Here is an 18,985-nt window from a genome sequence, read left to right on the forward strand (position 1 = left end):
GACGAGCTAAATGTAGTACAAATGCTGTTGTCTTCCATAATATCTCATTAACTCTTTTAATTTTATTGCTATATGCCCACTCTTCTTTATGCAATGTAAATAACATCATTGCATCTCACAGCACCTATACAAAAACTGATGGCATTGCGTTTTTCAGAGATGACAGGGCAGTCATTTAAAGTGTTTGTTCCTGTTTGTTGCACAGTAGATGTCTACATGAGAAGCATACTGTTAGACAATATCTTCATAGATTTCAAGGTACCACTACATTTCTTCTAATTCCTTAAGAAATAAAATGGTACAACTGTCTCAATGCTGTCCTCCTCTCTCTTAATAACAGTAAACTGGTTTTAACACTGCCGTGCTCTGTAGAATCTACTGGTTTAATTTCATTTAACATCTTATCAGTGGAGAGAACCTCCCGTCGCAAGTTCCCACCTTTCCCCTCTTAGTAGGTTTATTAGCTCTACTACTACTAATCAGCCCACCCAAACCATTGGGAGATTTTTGATTACATTAATGAGTTCCATTTTGGTTTCACAAGGAACATGGCAAATAAAGGACAGTCCAGAAAAAGCCCCACAATATCCGGATATGCTCTATGCAACTGAGATGTGACAAATGACATAGTAATTATCTATTAGTGACTGTTTCCCATCAACATTCACTTGCCCCACTGGCATGCTGCACATATAGTAGTTGAAAGATTTTTATTGAAGTTCATCCCATGCTCATGATGCAGGCAATCAACCCAACAAGATCATGAATGGCATTCCATCTTCAAGCCTCACAGTGAGAGCTGAAACATGCCCAGAGTTTATGGCAATAGAGGACAAGCAGTACTGATGAGACTCCAGATCAAGATGCTTGGCAGTCCCAAACTTGCACCCAATCACAAGAGGCAGCATCCCCTAAGGTGTTCAGTACATATGATGACTTACGTGAAGTGTGTGGCTTTACTGAATTACTACAGGTATGGCAAAAATTGCCCCTTCCAATTACTTCCGATCTGTATCCTGCATCTTGTGTATTTTTCACACAGGTTTTGGTGACTGCTCCTCTCTTGGAGCAGTAAAATATTTTTTCCTCCTTCCTAAAAATATTTGCCTATCATGAAGTCCAACCTCTTTTTTTCCTGCCCAGACAGCCATGATTGTTAAAAGTGCTGCTTCTGGTAGGAGGAGAGGCACCAGATGAAATCTTCCCAGCTGATTAAAGACAATGTCACTGTACGAGGAAGCCTGGAAGTGGGTTTTAGGCAACCTCCCTCATCCCACAAGTTGAATACTGGGCTGGTATCCAAGTGCCACATCAGTTACACGAGTAACAAACATTTAGAAAAACTTCTGCTCGCTTACAATAAATCACACTATATGCAGATATCTGGCAAATACACATTTCATCTGGAGCACCAATTTGAATGGTGGCAGGAACGGCATCTGGCCACTCCTTAAATTAACTATGCCAAATCCTTTCACAACCATGCTGACCCTTTGATGATGCAGGACGCAACACAAGAAAAAGCAGCAGTAGTCTGACCTCTTTTCGACACTTGAGATCCAACCATTTCTCTTTCATTAACTGCTAAACAGATGTTCATTTTCTCTTCATGTCAGTGTTTACCTGTCTACATCTTTATATTTTGAAGGCCATATAAATCAATACTTATCAGATACTAACTAATGACTCATTTTACTTAACTATAACATGGAAATTAAGAGTTACAGGCAATAATATAAATGTCCTATTTACTGCATGTTGTAAATGATTCACTAACGTAGCTCAATCTGACAAAGAATTTTACTTTTAGATCAATGAAAGCTCACCTGTTGTTTGATTCGACAATATAGTCAAAAAATTCTTTATCCTCCTTTAATTTAGCAAGAGGCACAATCTCAAGAATATCTTTATCATCTGATAACTTATGAATCCATAAATGTTTTGCCACCTCCATCAAGTATTCACGGATATCATCGCAATCAGCTCTCTTCCATTTACAGATAATGTACCTGCAGCAATTGAAGACATACTCTTATTATAATAATTATTTCAATTGACAATATGAGTGTGTGTAATAGCAGTCTAATGCAATTTGCAGAAGTAGGATGAGGTAACAAACAAAAATGCCATTCATTAGATTTAAGTATTAATACTAGGGCACAGAAACAGGGTATGAGAAAACTTTTAAAAAGAAAGAGCTGATAAGATGGGTATTAAAAATTAAGACCCATTAATAATGTCAAATCAAGAGGGGTTGTCAAAAATGCTGCCTTATCCTTTACTGCATCTTTATTTAGATAATGTGTAATGTATGTACAAAGAAATAGTAAAGTTAACAATTAGACTCACAATGCAATTGAAGTGAACATGTCCTACTAAACTCCGTCTCTATCAAAAATAGAAATAATCAAATTTTAAGTGATTCACTCACCTTTCTGAATTGGCAGGTCTGCTTGTGTTGGGTTTGTGTATGGAAATCATCTTAAAACTTTTGTACATCAGGTACACAAGCCCTACGCTGAATGGTGTAAATAAGTCAAACAGTTTGCAAACAAAATGGCCACCTGAAAAATATTAAGTTTGGAGCATGTAAATTCTATTATACAATTCTGCACATTATTTTTATGACACAACAGTTCAAGCTATTAAATGACTTAAAGAAAGAAAGAGAGTAAGAGTGAACTACTAATAGAGAAGAAGAATAAACTGATAGAAATATTCAGAATGGAGCCACGTAATCTGTAAGCTCATTCACCAGTGACCGAGTAATTTGATTCTCCCGATAATATACAAAATAATAACTGTCTGTTATTAAGTAACGACATTCGTAGTCAGTAAACTAGTGTAAGGAACACAGCAGGGAGTTGTTCCCATTGTACCACAGGTTTGTAGTGTGGGAAGAATTACAGTTTAAATGCCTCTGTGAATGCAGTAATTAATCTGATCTTGCCTTCACAGACCTCAAGGAAGTGATAAACTGGAGGAAGTAGTATACTACTAAATTCCTCATTTAACACTGGTTCTTGAAACTTGGTAAGTAGGTCTCCATTGGAACGGTTGCATCTATCTTCAACCACCTGCCAGTCTAGGTTTTTCAGCACTTCCATGATTCTGCTGTGGATCACACACACCATTTGTGCTGCCTTCTCTGTATATGTTCAATATCACCTGTCAGTCCTATTTTGTATGGATCTCACACACTTGAACAACATGCTACAATGAGTCACATAAATGTTCTAGAAGCAATCTCCTTTGTAGGCTGACAATGTTTTCCAAGCACACCACATCTGCAGAAAATTGGACCATTTGCAATTTCTGAGAATCTTTTCAACTTGAAAACTTGGAGAGCAGCAAAAAGTATTACTATTGTGCCTCTATTTATAATTACTATGAAATCATCATTAATATGTGTGTCAGTTCAATGAGGTTTCAGTGCATGGTGAATAGAGCACTGAACTGCAGTAGAGATTAACAAATGCAAAATTTCATTTATGTTCAGATTCACAACACACTATTTTTTTTTCAATCTTATGTGCTCTTCATGAAACATGTACTCACAACTTCATAAACAAATTTCATGTGCTTCCCATTCAGAAACAAAGAAAATATTACGCACTTACAGGCATCCAGTAGGTGACTGGTGACAATCTCTACAAGAATGTGTGACAGAAGATTATGCTACAACAAGATCTGGCTGACCACATACCACAGTGCTGAAAAACTCCAAAAATAACTTGGATTATGTCAGTCTAAATAGTCATTTTAAATTAAATGGATGACGGAAGGGTGGAGTAAGAACAGAAATGGAGCATCCGTGATGTATTACATTAATAAATGGATTTACACTGAGGTGACAAAAATCATGAGATACCTCCTAATATCCTGTCAGACCCCCTTTTGCTCAGTATAGTGCAATAACTTGACTTGGTCTGAACTCAACAAGTCACTGGAAGTCTCCTGCAGAAATACTGAGCTACACTATGTGATAAAAAGTATCCAGACACCCCCAAAACCATACGTTTTTCCTATTAGGTGCATTGTGCTGATACCTACTGCCAGGTACTCCACATCAGTGACCTCAGTAGTCATTAGACATTGTGAGAGAGCAGAATGGGGCACTTCACGGAACTCAAAGACTTCGAGCATGATGAGGTGATTGGGTGTCACTTATGTCATAAGTCTGTACGTGAGATTTCCACAATCCTAAACATCTCTAGGTCCACTGTTTCAAATCTGATAGTGAAGTGGAAATGTGAAGGGACCCGTACAGCACAAAAGCATACAGGCTAACCTCGTCCATTGACTGACAGAAACCGTCAACAGTTGAAGAGGGTTGTTATGTGTAATAGGCAGACCTCTATCCAGACCATCACACAGGAATTCCAGTCAGCATTAGGATCCACTGCAAGTACTACGACAGTTAGGTGAGAGATGAGTACACTTGGATTTCATGGTCGAGCGACTGCTCATAAGCCACACATCACACCGGTAAGTGACAAACAACGCCTCGCTTGGTGTAAGGATTATAAACATTGGACGATTGAACAGTGGAAAAACGTTGTGTGGAGTGACGAATCACGGTACACAATGTGGCGATCCGATGGCAAGGTGTGGGTATGGCGCATGCTATGTGAACGTCATCTGCTAACGTGTGGAGTGCCAACAGTAAAATTCAGAGGCGGTGGTGTTATGGTGTGGTCATGTTTTTCATGGAGGGGGCTTGTTGTTTCACATGGGACTATCACAGCACAGGCCTACATTGATGTTTTAAACACCTTCTTGTTTCCCACTGCTGAAGAGCAATTCGGGGATGGCGATTACATCTTTCAACAGGATCGAGCACCTGTTCATAATGCGCGGCCTGTGGTGAAGCGGTTACACAAGAATAACATCCCTCTAATGGACTGGCCTGCACACAATCCTGACCTGAAGCCTATAGAACACCTCTGGGATGTTTTGGAATGCCGACTTTGTGCCAGGCCTCACCGACCGACATAGATACCTCTCCTCAGTGCAGCACTCCATGAAGAATGGGCTGCCATTCCCCAATAAACCTTCCAGAACCTGCCTTGAACATATGCCTGCGAGAGTGGAAGCTGTCATCAATGCTAGGGGTGGGCCAACACAGTATTGCATTCCAGCATTACCGATGGACAGCGCCACGAACTTGTAAGTCATTTTCAGCCAGGTGTCCGGATACTTTCGATCACATAGTGTATGCTGGCTCTATAGCCATCCATAACTGCAAAAGTGTTGCCGGTGCACGATTTTGTGCATGAACTGACCTCTCGAATATGTCCAATGAGATTCATGTCGCGTGATCTGGTGGCCAAATGATTCGCTTGAACTGTCCAGAACGTTTAATTTATTTGAAAAATAGTGTCAAACGTACTGTATTATTCTGCAAGATCTGTGAACTGTGTGGTTAGGTTTTTATCGCTCATAGATATTCAATAGCAAACTATTGTAGCGTTATGCTGATGTTGCCTGCAACCTATTAATGAGGGTTTTCAACATTTACCAATAGTGAACTGGCCATACAATTGTGTAATATTGGGGAACAGTAAAAGTAAAGAACTATGAAACACAACTGTGCAACTGTCGGCTACATCATTTACAGTAGTCAGTGTTGAACTTCCATCCCCCATTTTTCAGCCAGTATAACAATTTAATACGTCAACACTGAGGACTATTAATGAAGATAAAGCAGGCAAATGTCACATATGGTGCCCTTTTGGGTGAGGACTATTGTATTTGGACACAATAAACAAGGACTCATGAACTTTGAACAGTGAACTGTGCAATTTGAACGGAGTGACTGAATTTAAAGTATGTGTGGCACCAGTATTACTGAGAGCAGTGAACAGACTAATTGACAGTGAAAAATAATTACAGTATTCTGAAAGTTTGATCACATGTGAACAAGTAATGTGATAAGAAGCAACCATAAAACAGCTAAACAACAAAAGATTGCTGGCCGAGGTTATGAGGGCAGCCATTATGAAGAGAAGCCACAGCAGGCAGTTAGCACGCTAGCTGGACTAAATCCACCTAATGCAAACAAGTGCGTTTTGGACGAGTGGGAGTAACTGCAGCAGCAGCAGCAGGAGACGAGTGAATAAAAATAAGATAATTCATAGCAAAAGCCATTTTATATTAAGTGATACATAATGAGTGGCCTTAACGAACAAGACAGTATGATGGGGGAGGATGGACAACAGGATAGTGATGTGATTGATAACAAAGCTATACAGGTTAAGTTTTTAAACGAACAGAAAGACTTAATGGGGAGTGATTTGGTAGACAATAGTGGTTATAAATCAGACATGAATGTAACTTTGAATGATGGAGATGGAAGTCTTATTGTAGATGAGATGATAAAAGTGTCATCTACATTGTGTGGTGATGTGAGCAAAATGACGAAAACAGTACTGAAGTGGGTGAAATCGTTACGGCTAAGGAGGAAGTATCTAGTAGTGAAAGTCAGCAAAGGCAAAAGTTTATTGCAGACGGAAAATTGGAAGCGATGTTAAGGAATTTATGAGTAGTTTGAGTAATACGAGTACGAAAGAAGACATTAGTAGGGTGGAAAACAGTATGAAAGAAGACATTAGTAGGGCGGGAAATAAAACAGACAGCATTAAAAATGTCATGGCTAGCTTAAAGGATGAACTGAAGAAAGAAATTAAAAAGAAAATTACGATAGTCAGCTTTAGTCTTTCAGAATTAAATAAGAAGGCTGAGGTGGTAGTGAAAGATTGAGATGAAAAGATAATGAAAGTAGTACAAATATTAATGAGAAATTAACATTAATGAGTAGTAAGTGAGTAGAAGAGAGAAAGAAACTTTGTGATGACTATAGTAAGAGGATGGAGGTTTTCAAGAAACAGTGTAAAGATGAAGTCAAAGCAACCAGGAAATTTTGTGCTGAAAATACTGTTAAACTTGAGAACCAAATCGATCAGATTAAAAACGATTTAGAAACAGAGGTAGAAACCAAGTGTGCAGTAGTGGTAGAGGAAAAACTGATAAAAGTAAATAAAAATACAGATTCAAAATTGGCTGAAATGGAGAAAAAGGTGGAAGAGGTACAAAATCTAAAGTATAGGGTGTGTGGTGTCCCAGACAGTCCTTCATTTGTTAGGTGTACGAAATTTTATTATTTTGAACCATATGGGGAAGTGCATCCACTGGATTTCATAAGGGAATTTAATGATTTGCATGAAACATGGAATGACAAAGAGAAAATGCCATTTGTGAGAGGTTTTTTAAAAGGGGATGCTTATGGATGGGCAGCTCAGGTAGCTGATAGTTGTGCTTCGTGGCATAGCTTTAAGAGAGCATTTTCAGATGAATGTTGGTCCAAAGAGAATTTTGAGGGAATTTTGGGGAAGAGAGAGATTTGACTCTAGGAAGGGTATTATGAAAGGTTTCTGTCAGTTTTGGATAAGCAAACTGAAATATTTGGACAAAGAGCTAGGTAGTGAGTCAATAGTTATGGTTTAAAAACTAATTTGCCTCAGAAAGTTAGATAATTGCTTGTACCTGCCACTATGGGTAATATTTGTGATTATTTGAATTATGTTGATAAAGTGGAGAGGGTGAAGCCCTCAGTAGAAAATACCGTATTTACTCGAATCTAAGCCGCACTTTTTTTCTGGTTTTTGTAATCCAAAAAAACCGCCTGCAGCTTAGAATCGAGTGCAAAGTACGCGGAAGTTCTGAAAAATGTTGGTAGGTGCCGGCCACAACTAACTTCTGCCGTCGAATATATGTAGCGCTACACAGGCATGCTTTGTAGGCACAAAGATAAATACTGGCACCAAAACCTCTGCGTCAGTAAATAAATTAAAAAAAAAAAGGTGGAAGACGAGCTTTTTTCTCCGCCCCAAGTTTTGACCACTCCATTTTCATACATTATCCAACGAAGTAAATACAAATTCCGTGTTGTTAATCTTCAAATGTAGCAGCATTTCAATGTACTACGAAAATCCGAATGGCAAGGCTGTTTGGGATGTTTGTCAATACGGCCAACTCTACATTCTGAATTTTTTCCTACCTGCGAGAAGAGATGGTTGCTAATATGAACTTTTATGAATTGTGACTCACATGCAGTATTCTCTTCATCATAAGAATAATACGAATATAAACATTTTGCCATGTATTCTTTCGTGTTTGCTGATATCACATTTAAATACTGACTGCGTAATAAACTACGAAACTAGAGTGAGACAACAGTAAACGCGGAAGAATAGGCCTATACGTCATGTTTATATTCGTATTATTCTTATGCCTAATAGTGATACAGTCAGAAATGAAGCACGGCAATTGACTAGATTTTTAAATCTAAGATGACTAATTTCTGTGCAGAATGTAATGTACTAAAGAGGCATCTGCAAAGATTTTGAAACGGAGAAAAATTTTTGCTATACTCTCATTCAGAACATCTTCTATCATACGCAGTCTATTATTTGGTTCTTGTTGATCATTATCAAAGAAAGCAGCAGTGTAAGTAACAACAAATAGCAGTCTCTTGCCATTGTTTTGCTAATGAGACGATTCCTCTCTTTTTTTGTTTTTTTCTAATTGTTAGCTGTAGTAGTGTGCACAAAAACAAGTCATGCCGCGAGCGGCGACAGGTCGTAAACACTCATTATCAGTATGCGACAAACAATGCATAACACAGTACAGTAATGCATTTTCAGCTTAGAGTGACATAAACACCTATAACAAAGAGAATGGCACTTATCAGATCAAAAAAAATAAGCAATCAATTCAAACACTACTGTAGCTGTATCGTCACTCATTCGACCTAAATTGTGTCTCATATTATAATGGACCAACTTTGTTTTGATTTGTAGGTGTGGCCTAAAACTTTTCTTTCCCTTTGAATTTCGAGTCTCAAATTTCAGGTGCAGCTTAGATTTGGGAAAAAATTTTTTTCCTTGATTTCGAGTCTCATTTTTCAGGTGCGGCTTAGATTCGAGTGCGGCTTAGATTCGAGTAAATACGGTAGTAGGAGGAATTTTGATCATAATAATCAGTCAGGGAGAGAGTTTCAGGTAAATAGGATGAATAGAACTAATTATAGTAAAAATTCAAGAATGATTGGTGGAGGATAGCCAATATGGGCATGGAAATGGTAGGCGAAATTCAAGGAAAATAAATGGAGGATTAGATGTTTATTATGGATCAAACCATTTAAACTAAGCAAGTAGGGGGTTCAACATTCTGTGTTGGATTCAATTATGGGCTGATAATGCTTACCCCAGCTGTCTGTCTCATTTTTCATGTTTCGTTAGGCAGTCAAACTCTTCTCCTATCCTATCTGTAGTTTATAAGTGAATCAGAAACATTCTATCTTTGGATTTCATGTGATTTTGTACAGCAGGATACTTTAGTATAGGAATATTTTAGAAAAGGTTTCTCCAGTGTTATCTATATATATATTATGTGATGTTAGTGATAAGTAATGGAATCATAAGAGGATGAAAAAAATAACAGTGGTATTTGGTAAAAATCTATGAGATATTGTCTTTATTCTGGTTTTATGAAATAAGATGAAAGTAAATTGGTGTCACAGTTAAAGAATTTCTGTCAAACAAAGATGTAAGGTAAACAGAAAATGAAAGCATTATCAGATCTATAGGTTATCTGAAAACTTCTGTTTGTGTTCTAAGGAATTATGAGCTTAAAGTGGTAACACTGGAATGAAAAAAAATTAATTTTGTTGATTAATTGATAACTGTGGTGTTAGACTGATGTGAATATTCTGAGAGGTCAACTACTTGGTAACATTTTATGAGGATTTAATTTTAGGTTTGAATGAGAGCAGTATTCAAAGTTGAATGGAGAAGTAGGGCAATGATTTGGTATAACTTCCATCCCCTAAGTTTGATTTGAGTAGTAATTAAGTTATGTGATGGTACACTATTCTGTTTTCATAATGTAATGATTAGTAAATCTATGCTACTGCACATCTTGAGTTTTTGCTACAAGTAATGTTTGTAGTTTGGACATTAAGGTGATATGAGTACATAAATGGAGTGAATTTCAAACCAGGACTTGGCATTTTAGTGATTTTGCAAATGGAAAAGAAACCTAAATCTTTCAAGTTTAACCAGTTGAAAGAGTTACGACATAGAGTAATGTTTTGTGATGTCATGTCCACTTGATTTTAAATTTTTACCAGTCCCCAACTTTCATACTACAGTCAATTTTAGTGCCAATTATTGTGATGTTATGAGAATTGTGTAATGTATTTATTTATGAAGTAATGACTATTATTTGCCATTAGTATGAAACATTTTTTCCTTGTTCTTAGAGGTAAAAGTGAGTGTACTAAAGTAGAGTATTTTGACTAATTTTTTTCATGTACTGCGGTGGAGGAGAACCACCTCCAAGGGAACTGATAGCAATGCATTTTCTTACTAACTGCCACTTGGACCTGTTGAAGGCATGGTCGGCTTGGTCAGAAAATGTGTTAAGGCTCATTGAAAGTGTGGAAGTGATTAAAAGTGTGAAAGTGCTTGTGCAAAATAATAAACATTGTAAAGTGAAATTTCCTGTCTGAATGTGAACTGCAAGGCACAATGCAATTTAACTTTTTGCAAGCCATGATGTTTTATTCTTTGAAGCAAGACAGGACTTGTATAAAGGGATATGTATCTTAGAATGTAATCTTCGTTTATCCAAAAAGGACATCACTTATTAAGAAGATTCCTAATTTTATTAAAAATATAGTTTATGGATATTTTGCGCCATTGTACAATACAAAATATGTAAATATTTTGGATGGGGATTTTCATATGGCCAGCTCATATAAGTAGATATTTGAAAAACATATGCACTGTAGTTTTTGATAAGGAGATTTCTTATGTAATATTCTTTTCTGTGTAGAATGTTAAACCCACTTTCTGGGGTCACTTGTGGTCATTGGACTGCCCAGTTAGCTATTTGCAATATTTACTGGGTCAATCCGACGAGAGGGTAATGCGACAAAGGAAGCTGGAATCTCTTTACTTCATCTCTTGTTTTTCCATCTGTCTCCTTCAATTCAATTTATTTTCATTTTTGCCTAATTACCATTAGCATGCATGAGTATAATCTGCATTTCTATAATGGAGATAGGTTGGCCCTCGGTCTTAAGGAATATAGCACCAGGTCTAATTTTGTGCTTAGTTTTGTGTATGTAATTAATTTCCCAATTTATTTTGACCATTCCTAGTTAATATCTTTTGTTACAGCATGAAATCAATAAATATTTCATGACTTAGATTCTATTATTGACTTATACACAAATATAAACTCTGTACTAATTACAAACATTTGGAGGAAGAGCTACTAGGATTCTTAAAGTATTTATTTGGCTCTATTCGAAAATGTATTAACAAAACCAGCCATTAATTATTTCCAAAATAATTACTAGGTTTGTCAAAAGTATTGTTTGTATAATTATATCTGTTAATTTCATTATTTAAACAAATAATTCATGCTAACCTTTGTGGTAGAAGGAACTGTTAAAAAGTAGGAATTTTTTGATGTATTCAGTTAACTGAATGAGTTATGTTTATGTAATATGTTGTTTAACAGGAAACTATTGTAGCAGTATGCTGATGTTGCCTGCAACCTATTAACGAAGCTTTTCAACATTTACCAATAGTGAACTGACTTTATAACTGTGTAATATTGGGGGGGGGGGGGGAGGGGGGGGGTTTGTGAGCAGTGAATGTAAGGAACTATGACATGCAATTGTGCAACTGCTGGCTACATTATTTACAGTAGTCAGTGTTGAACTTCCACCCCCAATTTGTCACCCAATATAACAATGCAGTATGTCAACACTGAGGAATATCAATGAAGAAATAAAGCAGGCAAACGTCACATGTTCTTCAAACCAACTGCGAACAATTGTGGCCTGGTGAATGGCGCACTCTCATCTGTAAAAGTTCCAACCATGTTTGGGAACATGAAGTTCATGAGTGGCAGCAAATAGTCTCCAAATAGCAAAACACAACCATTCCAAGTCAATGATTGGTTCAGTTGGACCAGAGGACCCAGACCATTCCACGTAAACACAGCCCACACCATTATGGAGTGACCACCAGCTTGCACAGTGCCTTGTTAACAACTTGTGTCCATGGCCTCTTGGCATCTGAACTACACTCAAACCCTTCCATCAGTTCTTACCAACTAAAATCCAGACTCATCTGATAAGGCCACCATTTTCCAGTTGTCTAAGGTCCAACCGATATGATCATGAGCCCAAGAGAGGTGCTGCAGGCAATGTTGTACTGTTAACAATGGAAGTCGTACCACTCATCTGCTGCCATAGTCCATTAATGCGAAATTTCGCCACACAGATATGTTCCTCATATGTCCCACATTGATTTCCGCAGTTATTTCACACAATGTTGCTTGTCTTTTAGCACTGACAACTCTATTCAAATGCAGCTGCTCTTGGTCATTAAGTGAAGACAGTCAGCTGGAATTCTCAGCATACACTTAACACTGTGGATCTCGGAATACTGAATTCCCTAACAATTTCCGAAATGCAATGTCCCATTCGGTTAGGTCCAACTACCATTCTGCATTCAAAGTCTGGTAATTCCCATCATGGGGGAAATAGTCATGCAGGAAACCTTTTCACATGAATCTACTGTGTACAAACGACAGCTCCACCAATGCACCGTCCTTTTTTAACACAGTACAAATACCATCTGTAACTGTGCATATCGCTACCCCATAACTTTTCTCCCCTCAGTGTATTATTTTTTACTTGAGAAAATGATTCAAAGAAAGTATATCAAAGAAATGCTTTGCCCTCCATAGATACTTTACCCAATTTTCCTTTAAAAAATCAACAGTTAGACTACTTCCTTTAGTATTTTACAACAATATGATGAACAATCAAAAAGAGAAAGCTAAATTATCAACTGCTACAAAGAATAACGAATTATGTGTGCTATTAGCATATTCCTAAGTGGTCATTCATACACGTAACAACATCTACAGAATGAGGTTGGAGTCTATTCATCTGCTCAACTACAATTCACACATACTTGAAACACCTTTCAACACTAAAGACTTGTAGAAAATTCCATTTGCTATGTTCCAGGAATTTGGTTTCCAGCAAATTAAGTTACTGTGGTTTTATACCATTTCAAGTAGTGTACAGGTATACCTAAAAGTATCTGTGATATCTTACATCATTTAATCAGACATCATGTTCCATAAATCCCACCATGAAGGAGAACCTTCAGGGATGTGGAATGAGTCAAATTACAAATAACCCTCCTACTGCAGGCGATTTTCTGGTTTTTCTGTATATAATGGCGGAACAATTTTAATTGATAATCAGAATAGTTATAATAACCGTATTACAGGAATTAAACAAGGAACCAAAAACTGAATTTAGAAGTGAATTTCAATTGGCATTTTGGCATTTAACATACATAATGCGGGAAATGCGAAAATCACATTCAACGTTATAAACAAAGGAGAAACTTATTTACAATTTTTCTGAATGTGGTACATCCTGAAGCAATGTTATACATACAAGCCTGCAAAAATGGTTACAAAATTGCTGCCACAACAAGGTATATGTATAAGTGTGTGGGTGAGACTTGAGAGTGTGTAAAATGTGTCTCCTGATGTTCCTGAGCACCAGAAAAAGATTCAGCAGGAAACACAACTTCTGATGTTCCAGAGCAACAGAAAAAGATTTGACAGGAAAACAGGTACTTCTGATGTATCAAAGCAACAGAAACATATGCGAAAACAGTGTGTCCCATGGAATCATATGGAAAGAGTTGAACACACATATGTGGATCACTGTAGCTGGAGTCTTAACAGACAAAAGCAGCAAATGCAAGCTACTTCCATTAAGTGCACTAACAATAAATTATGACTACTACTAATCTACTCACACTTATCAGTATGGGAATAACTTTTAGAGTACTTTATATAAGCGTACTAGTAGAAAAACAGCAACTTTGATGAAAGTCATTGCTGCCCTGCTAAACAACTCAGCTGCTATGTTATCCAGTACTTCAAACAAATAATTTATGTCACTTCACGTCAAACATTATCAGATGCCTTTACAGGGTGACTGAAACATGCACACTCGGCCACCACAACACAACTTCTCACGTACTAACAGTACAGAACTGTCTGTAACAAAATTTCATCCTGTGCATATTTTTGGTGAAAAATTGACCTCAAAGAAAGGCAATTTGGCAATGCTGTAATCACTAGTATGACAAATATCTTCATTTGATACTCTGTAGCTGTTCGGCTCAGTTAGTGCAGTGAGTAGTGTTTTGCATTTGAATACTTGAGTTCGAGAGTCTCCCAGGTCTAGGTGTAATTATTATTATTATTATTATTATTATTATTTTCCATTTTTGATTTGCCTATTAATGCTGTAAAACAACACATATTTCACAATTACAGTTGTTTACTGTTAAACAGACATCTGTCACTGTTGACAAATGTGAAAATTACCGAACTATCAGTTTAATAAGTCACAGCTGCAAAATACTAACGCGAATTCTTTACAGACGAATGGAAAACTGGTAGAAGCCGACCTCGGGGAAGATCAGTTTGGATTCCGTAGAAATGTGGGAACACGTGAGGCAATACTGACTTTACGACTTATCTTAGAAGAAAGATTAAGAAAAGGCAAACCTACGTTTCTAGCATTTGTAGACTTAGAGAAAGCTTTTGACAATGTTAACTGGAATACTCTCTTTCAAATTCTGAAGGTGGCAGGGGTAAAATACAGGGAGCGAAAGGCTGTTTACAATTTGTACAGAAACCAGATGGCAGTTATAAGAGTCGAGGGACATGAAAGGGAAGCAGTGGTTGGGAAGGGAGTGAGACAGGGTTGTAGCCTCTCCCCGATGTTATTCAATCTGTATATTGAGCAAGCAGTAAACGAAACAAAAGAAAAATTCGGAGTAGGTATTAAAATTCATGGAGAAGAAGTAAAAACTTTGAGGTTCGCCGATGACATTGTAATTCTGTCAGAGACAGCAAAGGACTCGGGAAAGCAGTTGAACGGAATGGACAGTGTCTTGAAAGGAGGATATAAAATGAACATCAACAAAAGCAAAACGAGGATAATGGAATGTAGTCGAATTAAGTTGGGTGATGCTGCGGGAATTAGATTAGGAAATGAGACACTTAAAGCAGTAAACGAGTTTTGCAATTTAGGGAGTAAAATAACCGATGATGGTCGAAGTAGAGAGGATATAAAATGTAGACTGGCAATGGCAAGGAAAGCGTTTCTCAAGAAGAGAAATTTGTTAACATCGAGTATAGATTTAAGTGTCAGGAAGTCGTTTCTGAAAGTATTTGTATGGAGTGTAGCCATGTATGGAAGTGAAACATGGACGATAACTAGTTTGGACAAGAAGAGAATAGAAGCTTTCGAAATGTGGTGCTACAGAAGAATGCTGAAGATAAGGTGGGTAGATCACGTAACTAATGAGGAGGTACTGAATAGGATTGGGGAGAAGAGAAGTTTGTGGCACTACTTGACTAGAAGAAGGGATCGGTTGGTAGGACATGTTTTGAGGCATCAAGGGATCACAAATTTAGCATTGGAGGGCAGCGTGGAGGGTAAAAATCGTAGAGGGAGACCAAGAGATGAATACACTAAGCAGATTCAGAAGGATGTAGGCTGCAGTAGGTACTGGGAGATGAAGAAGCTTGCACAGGATAGAGTAGCATGGAGAGCTGCATCAAACCAGTCTCAGGACTGAAGACCACAACAACAACAACAACAACAACTGTTGAACATAAAAGTTATTGGCCAGACGTGGCAGAAACTGTCATAAAAAGTAATTATCACTTGAAAATAAAGTTATCTCTCATAGGTCAGAAATAACTACAAAACTTAGCAACATGGATGTGTTAAAAATACACACTACATTCAATAAGGGTGGCCAGTTATAATAAATAAACAATGGAAAAACCAGGATGGAATGTCCTGAATTTGGCTCCAGCTGCCAGAGACTGTGGTCATGTATGTGTTACTTGCGTTTGTGTGTGTGTGTGTGTGTGTGTGTGTGTGTGGTCTATTTTTGAAAAAGGCCTTGTTGGCCGAGAGCTAAGTTTCTGACAGTGTTTTTGCTGTGCTTTTTTGCGAGTTAGCATCTCTGCTATGTGTGAGTAACAGTTACAATATTTGATACACACTATCGCTAACAGCATGTATTTCACAAAGCATACACAGTCTTCAGAGTGGATGCTCAAAGCCATCTTCCTGCTTCCCCAAACACTTGGTACTTCTCTGGACTCTTTGCAACACAGCTGCACTCACTGTTACAAGAGCAGCATTGAAGTAAGTCACCACTTCTACCACAGTCATTGGTGGATTAGAATAAACATAACAAAGTTTAGTATGTACCTGTGAGGCAGGTTGCTAGATCTACTGATGACTGAAAGTCTCAAAGAAATGCAATGGATATGAAAGTGCTAAGCATGGAGATTGATACTAATCAATGGAATCAATTGCAGGAGTGTATATTGGAAACTGGATTCGAAAGTAGTTGATGACATAGTGCAAAACAATACAATTTAAAAGAGATGTAACAGAAAAAAGGGAAGCAATGCTGACAATGGACCAGAAAGCATTGAGGGACGTAGTTCTTGGAAGAGAGTAGAGTAAATGTTTAAACACACAATACATCTTTGAAACTGGAATGATAAAAATTACTGAACTCTCATTTCTGTGTTAATATTTAGTAAGCGCATGTGTTTTGCATAAGACTTCCTACAGCTCCTGTATAGTGGTTAAGAAGCCTGATACTGTACTGTGCAGTCCAAAATAAAATAAATAAATAAATAAAAGATTATGTCTAGACCCAGAACAGAACTCTAGCCACTGCACCAACAGGGCAGAGCCACTGCAGATGAATGAAAATACTAGTTGTAGTTGTGATGACAGTGTTGCCAAACTACCTTTCTATAACATCTATTTTCCAATGAAAATATTCATGGAATGAAATTTAGTTGCAGACATTTTTGTAATGTCAGTATGCAAGGAATCGCACTGGGTCATCTGAGTCACGAATTTTGGTTCGTCCTTATACTCGCAAAATCAAGGTCTGCTAGTACTAATATTGGAGTAAATGGAATTTATATCCTTGAGTCAAACCATTCTGGTATATTGCAGAAGGAGTTTTGAATATCTGGGGATTTAAAATTTCCTGTCATATGTCTGTGAGCAGCCTGTCACAGACAATCATGCCATAAGATAAAACTTCGTTCTGAACCTTAGATAGGGATGCAAACTCTCCATGGAAAATATTCTTGTTTCGAGTGTTGTGGTTGCGAATTGTACAGTTCACTGCAAATTTCCTCATGAATTTATAATACGGAACCATATCTACATTGTAAATTAAGTCTATAATCTTTCATATGTTATGATCATTCATGACACATTAAAACAGTATTTTGAAACAATGGAAAGTCCAAGTTGTAATATCAACAATATTATGAAAAGAATAGATTGCTACTCATCATAAAGGTGGTACATTGAGTTGCAGACAGGCAAACTATAAAGACAGTTACACATTTAGCTTTCGGCGAAAGCCTTCTTCAGAAAAGAAATCACTCAATCACACATGCAAGCACACCTCATGCATACATGACCGCTCTCTCTGGCTGCTTGGGCCAGAATGCAATTTTGCATTGATTGAAAGCAGTAATCTGGAGTGGGGAGGGAAAGGGGAGGGTACAGATTGGGGGGGGGGGGGGAGAATGGTACTGTCTGGCATATCGTGCAGGGTCTACCCTGTGGCAGGACAAGGCTGCCAGGCTCAGTGTCAGGAAGCTGAGGGGGAGGTGGCAGCAGAAAAGGAGAGGGGCAGAGAAGGGAAAGAGACATGAAGCAGGAGAAGGTGTGGGGCACAGGGAGCAGAAATTGTTGCATGGAGGATGTGGGAACAGTAAGTTACTGTAAGATGTGGATGAGATCATTTCAGAAGCAAAGAATGTGTTGTAAGGATAACTCCAGTCAGCACAGTTCAGAGAAGCAGGTGGTGGAGAGGAGGATCTGATGGCTCAGGTTGTAAAGCAGCCATTGAAATCAAGCATGTTATGTTCATTCGCATGTTGTGCCACAGGGTGGTCCACTTTGCTCATGGCTAATGTTTAGTGGTGGCCATTCATTATGGTGGACAGCTGATTGGCAGTCACACCAATACAGAAATCTGAGCAATGATTGCAGCAGAGCTGGTACATGACATGGGGTAGGATAAGCCTGTGACATGACTGAATATGAAATGCTCATGCCTATATAAAACCCCACATTCCCACCTTCTATATGTTCCTCAAAATCTACAAACCCAATAATACTGAAAGCCCCATTGTAGCTGGTTATTGTGACCCCACCGAAATAATTTCAGCCTTCACTGAGCAACGCAAGTGTCCAAATTGTAGCCTCCCAGATCAAAGATACCAACCACTTCCTTAATTAACCCTCCAAATCCCAACACCTTTACCTCCTAGATCCCTACTCATCACTGCTGACAGCACTACCATGCACACTAATATCTCTCACACCCATGGTCTTGCCATTACTGAACACTACTTTTCCCAATGTGCTTCAGACTGCAAACGCACTACCTCATTCCACATACACTTTATTAAGTTAATCCTAACTCATACCATATTTACTCGAATCTAAGTCGCACTCGAATCTAAGCCGCACCTGAAAAATGAGACTCGAAATAAAGGATAAAAACAAATTTCCCGAATCTAAGCCGCACCTGAAATCTGAGACTCGAAATTCAAGGGGAGAAAAAAGTTTTAGGCCGCACCTCCAAATCGAAACAAATCCATTGTAATATGAGACACAATTTAGGTCGAATGAATGACGATGCAGCTACAGTAGTTTGGTTCGAGTCATCAGCTTAGCAGTTAAGCTTTACCAGGTAGCCATTGCTATGCATCAGGCGCTCCGTCCATATTTATA

At 38.0% G+C, this 18,985-nt stretch overlaps 1 protein-coding gene across 1 annotated transcript in view; it reads right to left on the minus strand.

The window, feature by feature from the left end:
* Positions 1-18,985, minus strand: part of LOC126204447 (cap-specific mRNA (nucleoside-2'-O-)-methyltransferase 1) — a 286,518-nt gene that overhangs the window by 142,157 nt on the left and 125,376 nt on the right. The window contains exons 10-11 of the mRNA XM_049938834.1: positions 2,432-2,564; positions 1,827-2,009 (exon numbers count right to left, since the gene is read on the minus strand). Coding sequence (XP_049794791.1) covers positions 1,827-2,009; positions 2,432-2,564 — 316 coding nt within the window. The remainder of the gene's footprint in view (positions 1-1,826; positions 2,010-2,431; positions 2,565-18,985) is intronic.

The sequence above is a fragment of the Schistocerca nitens genome, chromosome 9 (genome assembly GCF_023898315.1).
Source record: "Schistocerca nitens isolate TAMUIC-IGC-003100 chromosome 9, iqSchNite1.1, whole genome shotgun sequence".
Classification (NCBI taxonomy): domain Eukaryota; kingdom Metazoa; phylum Arthropoda; class Insecta; order Orthoptera; family Acrididae; genus Schistocerca; species Schistocerca nitens.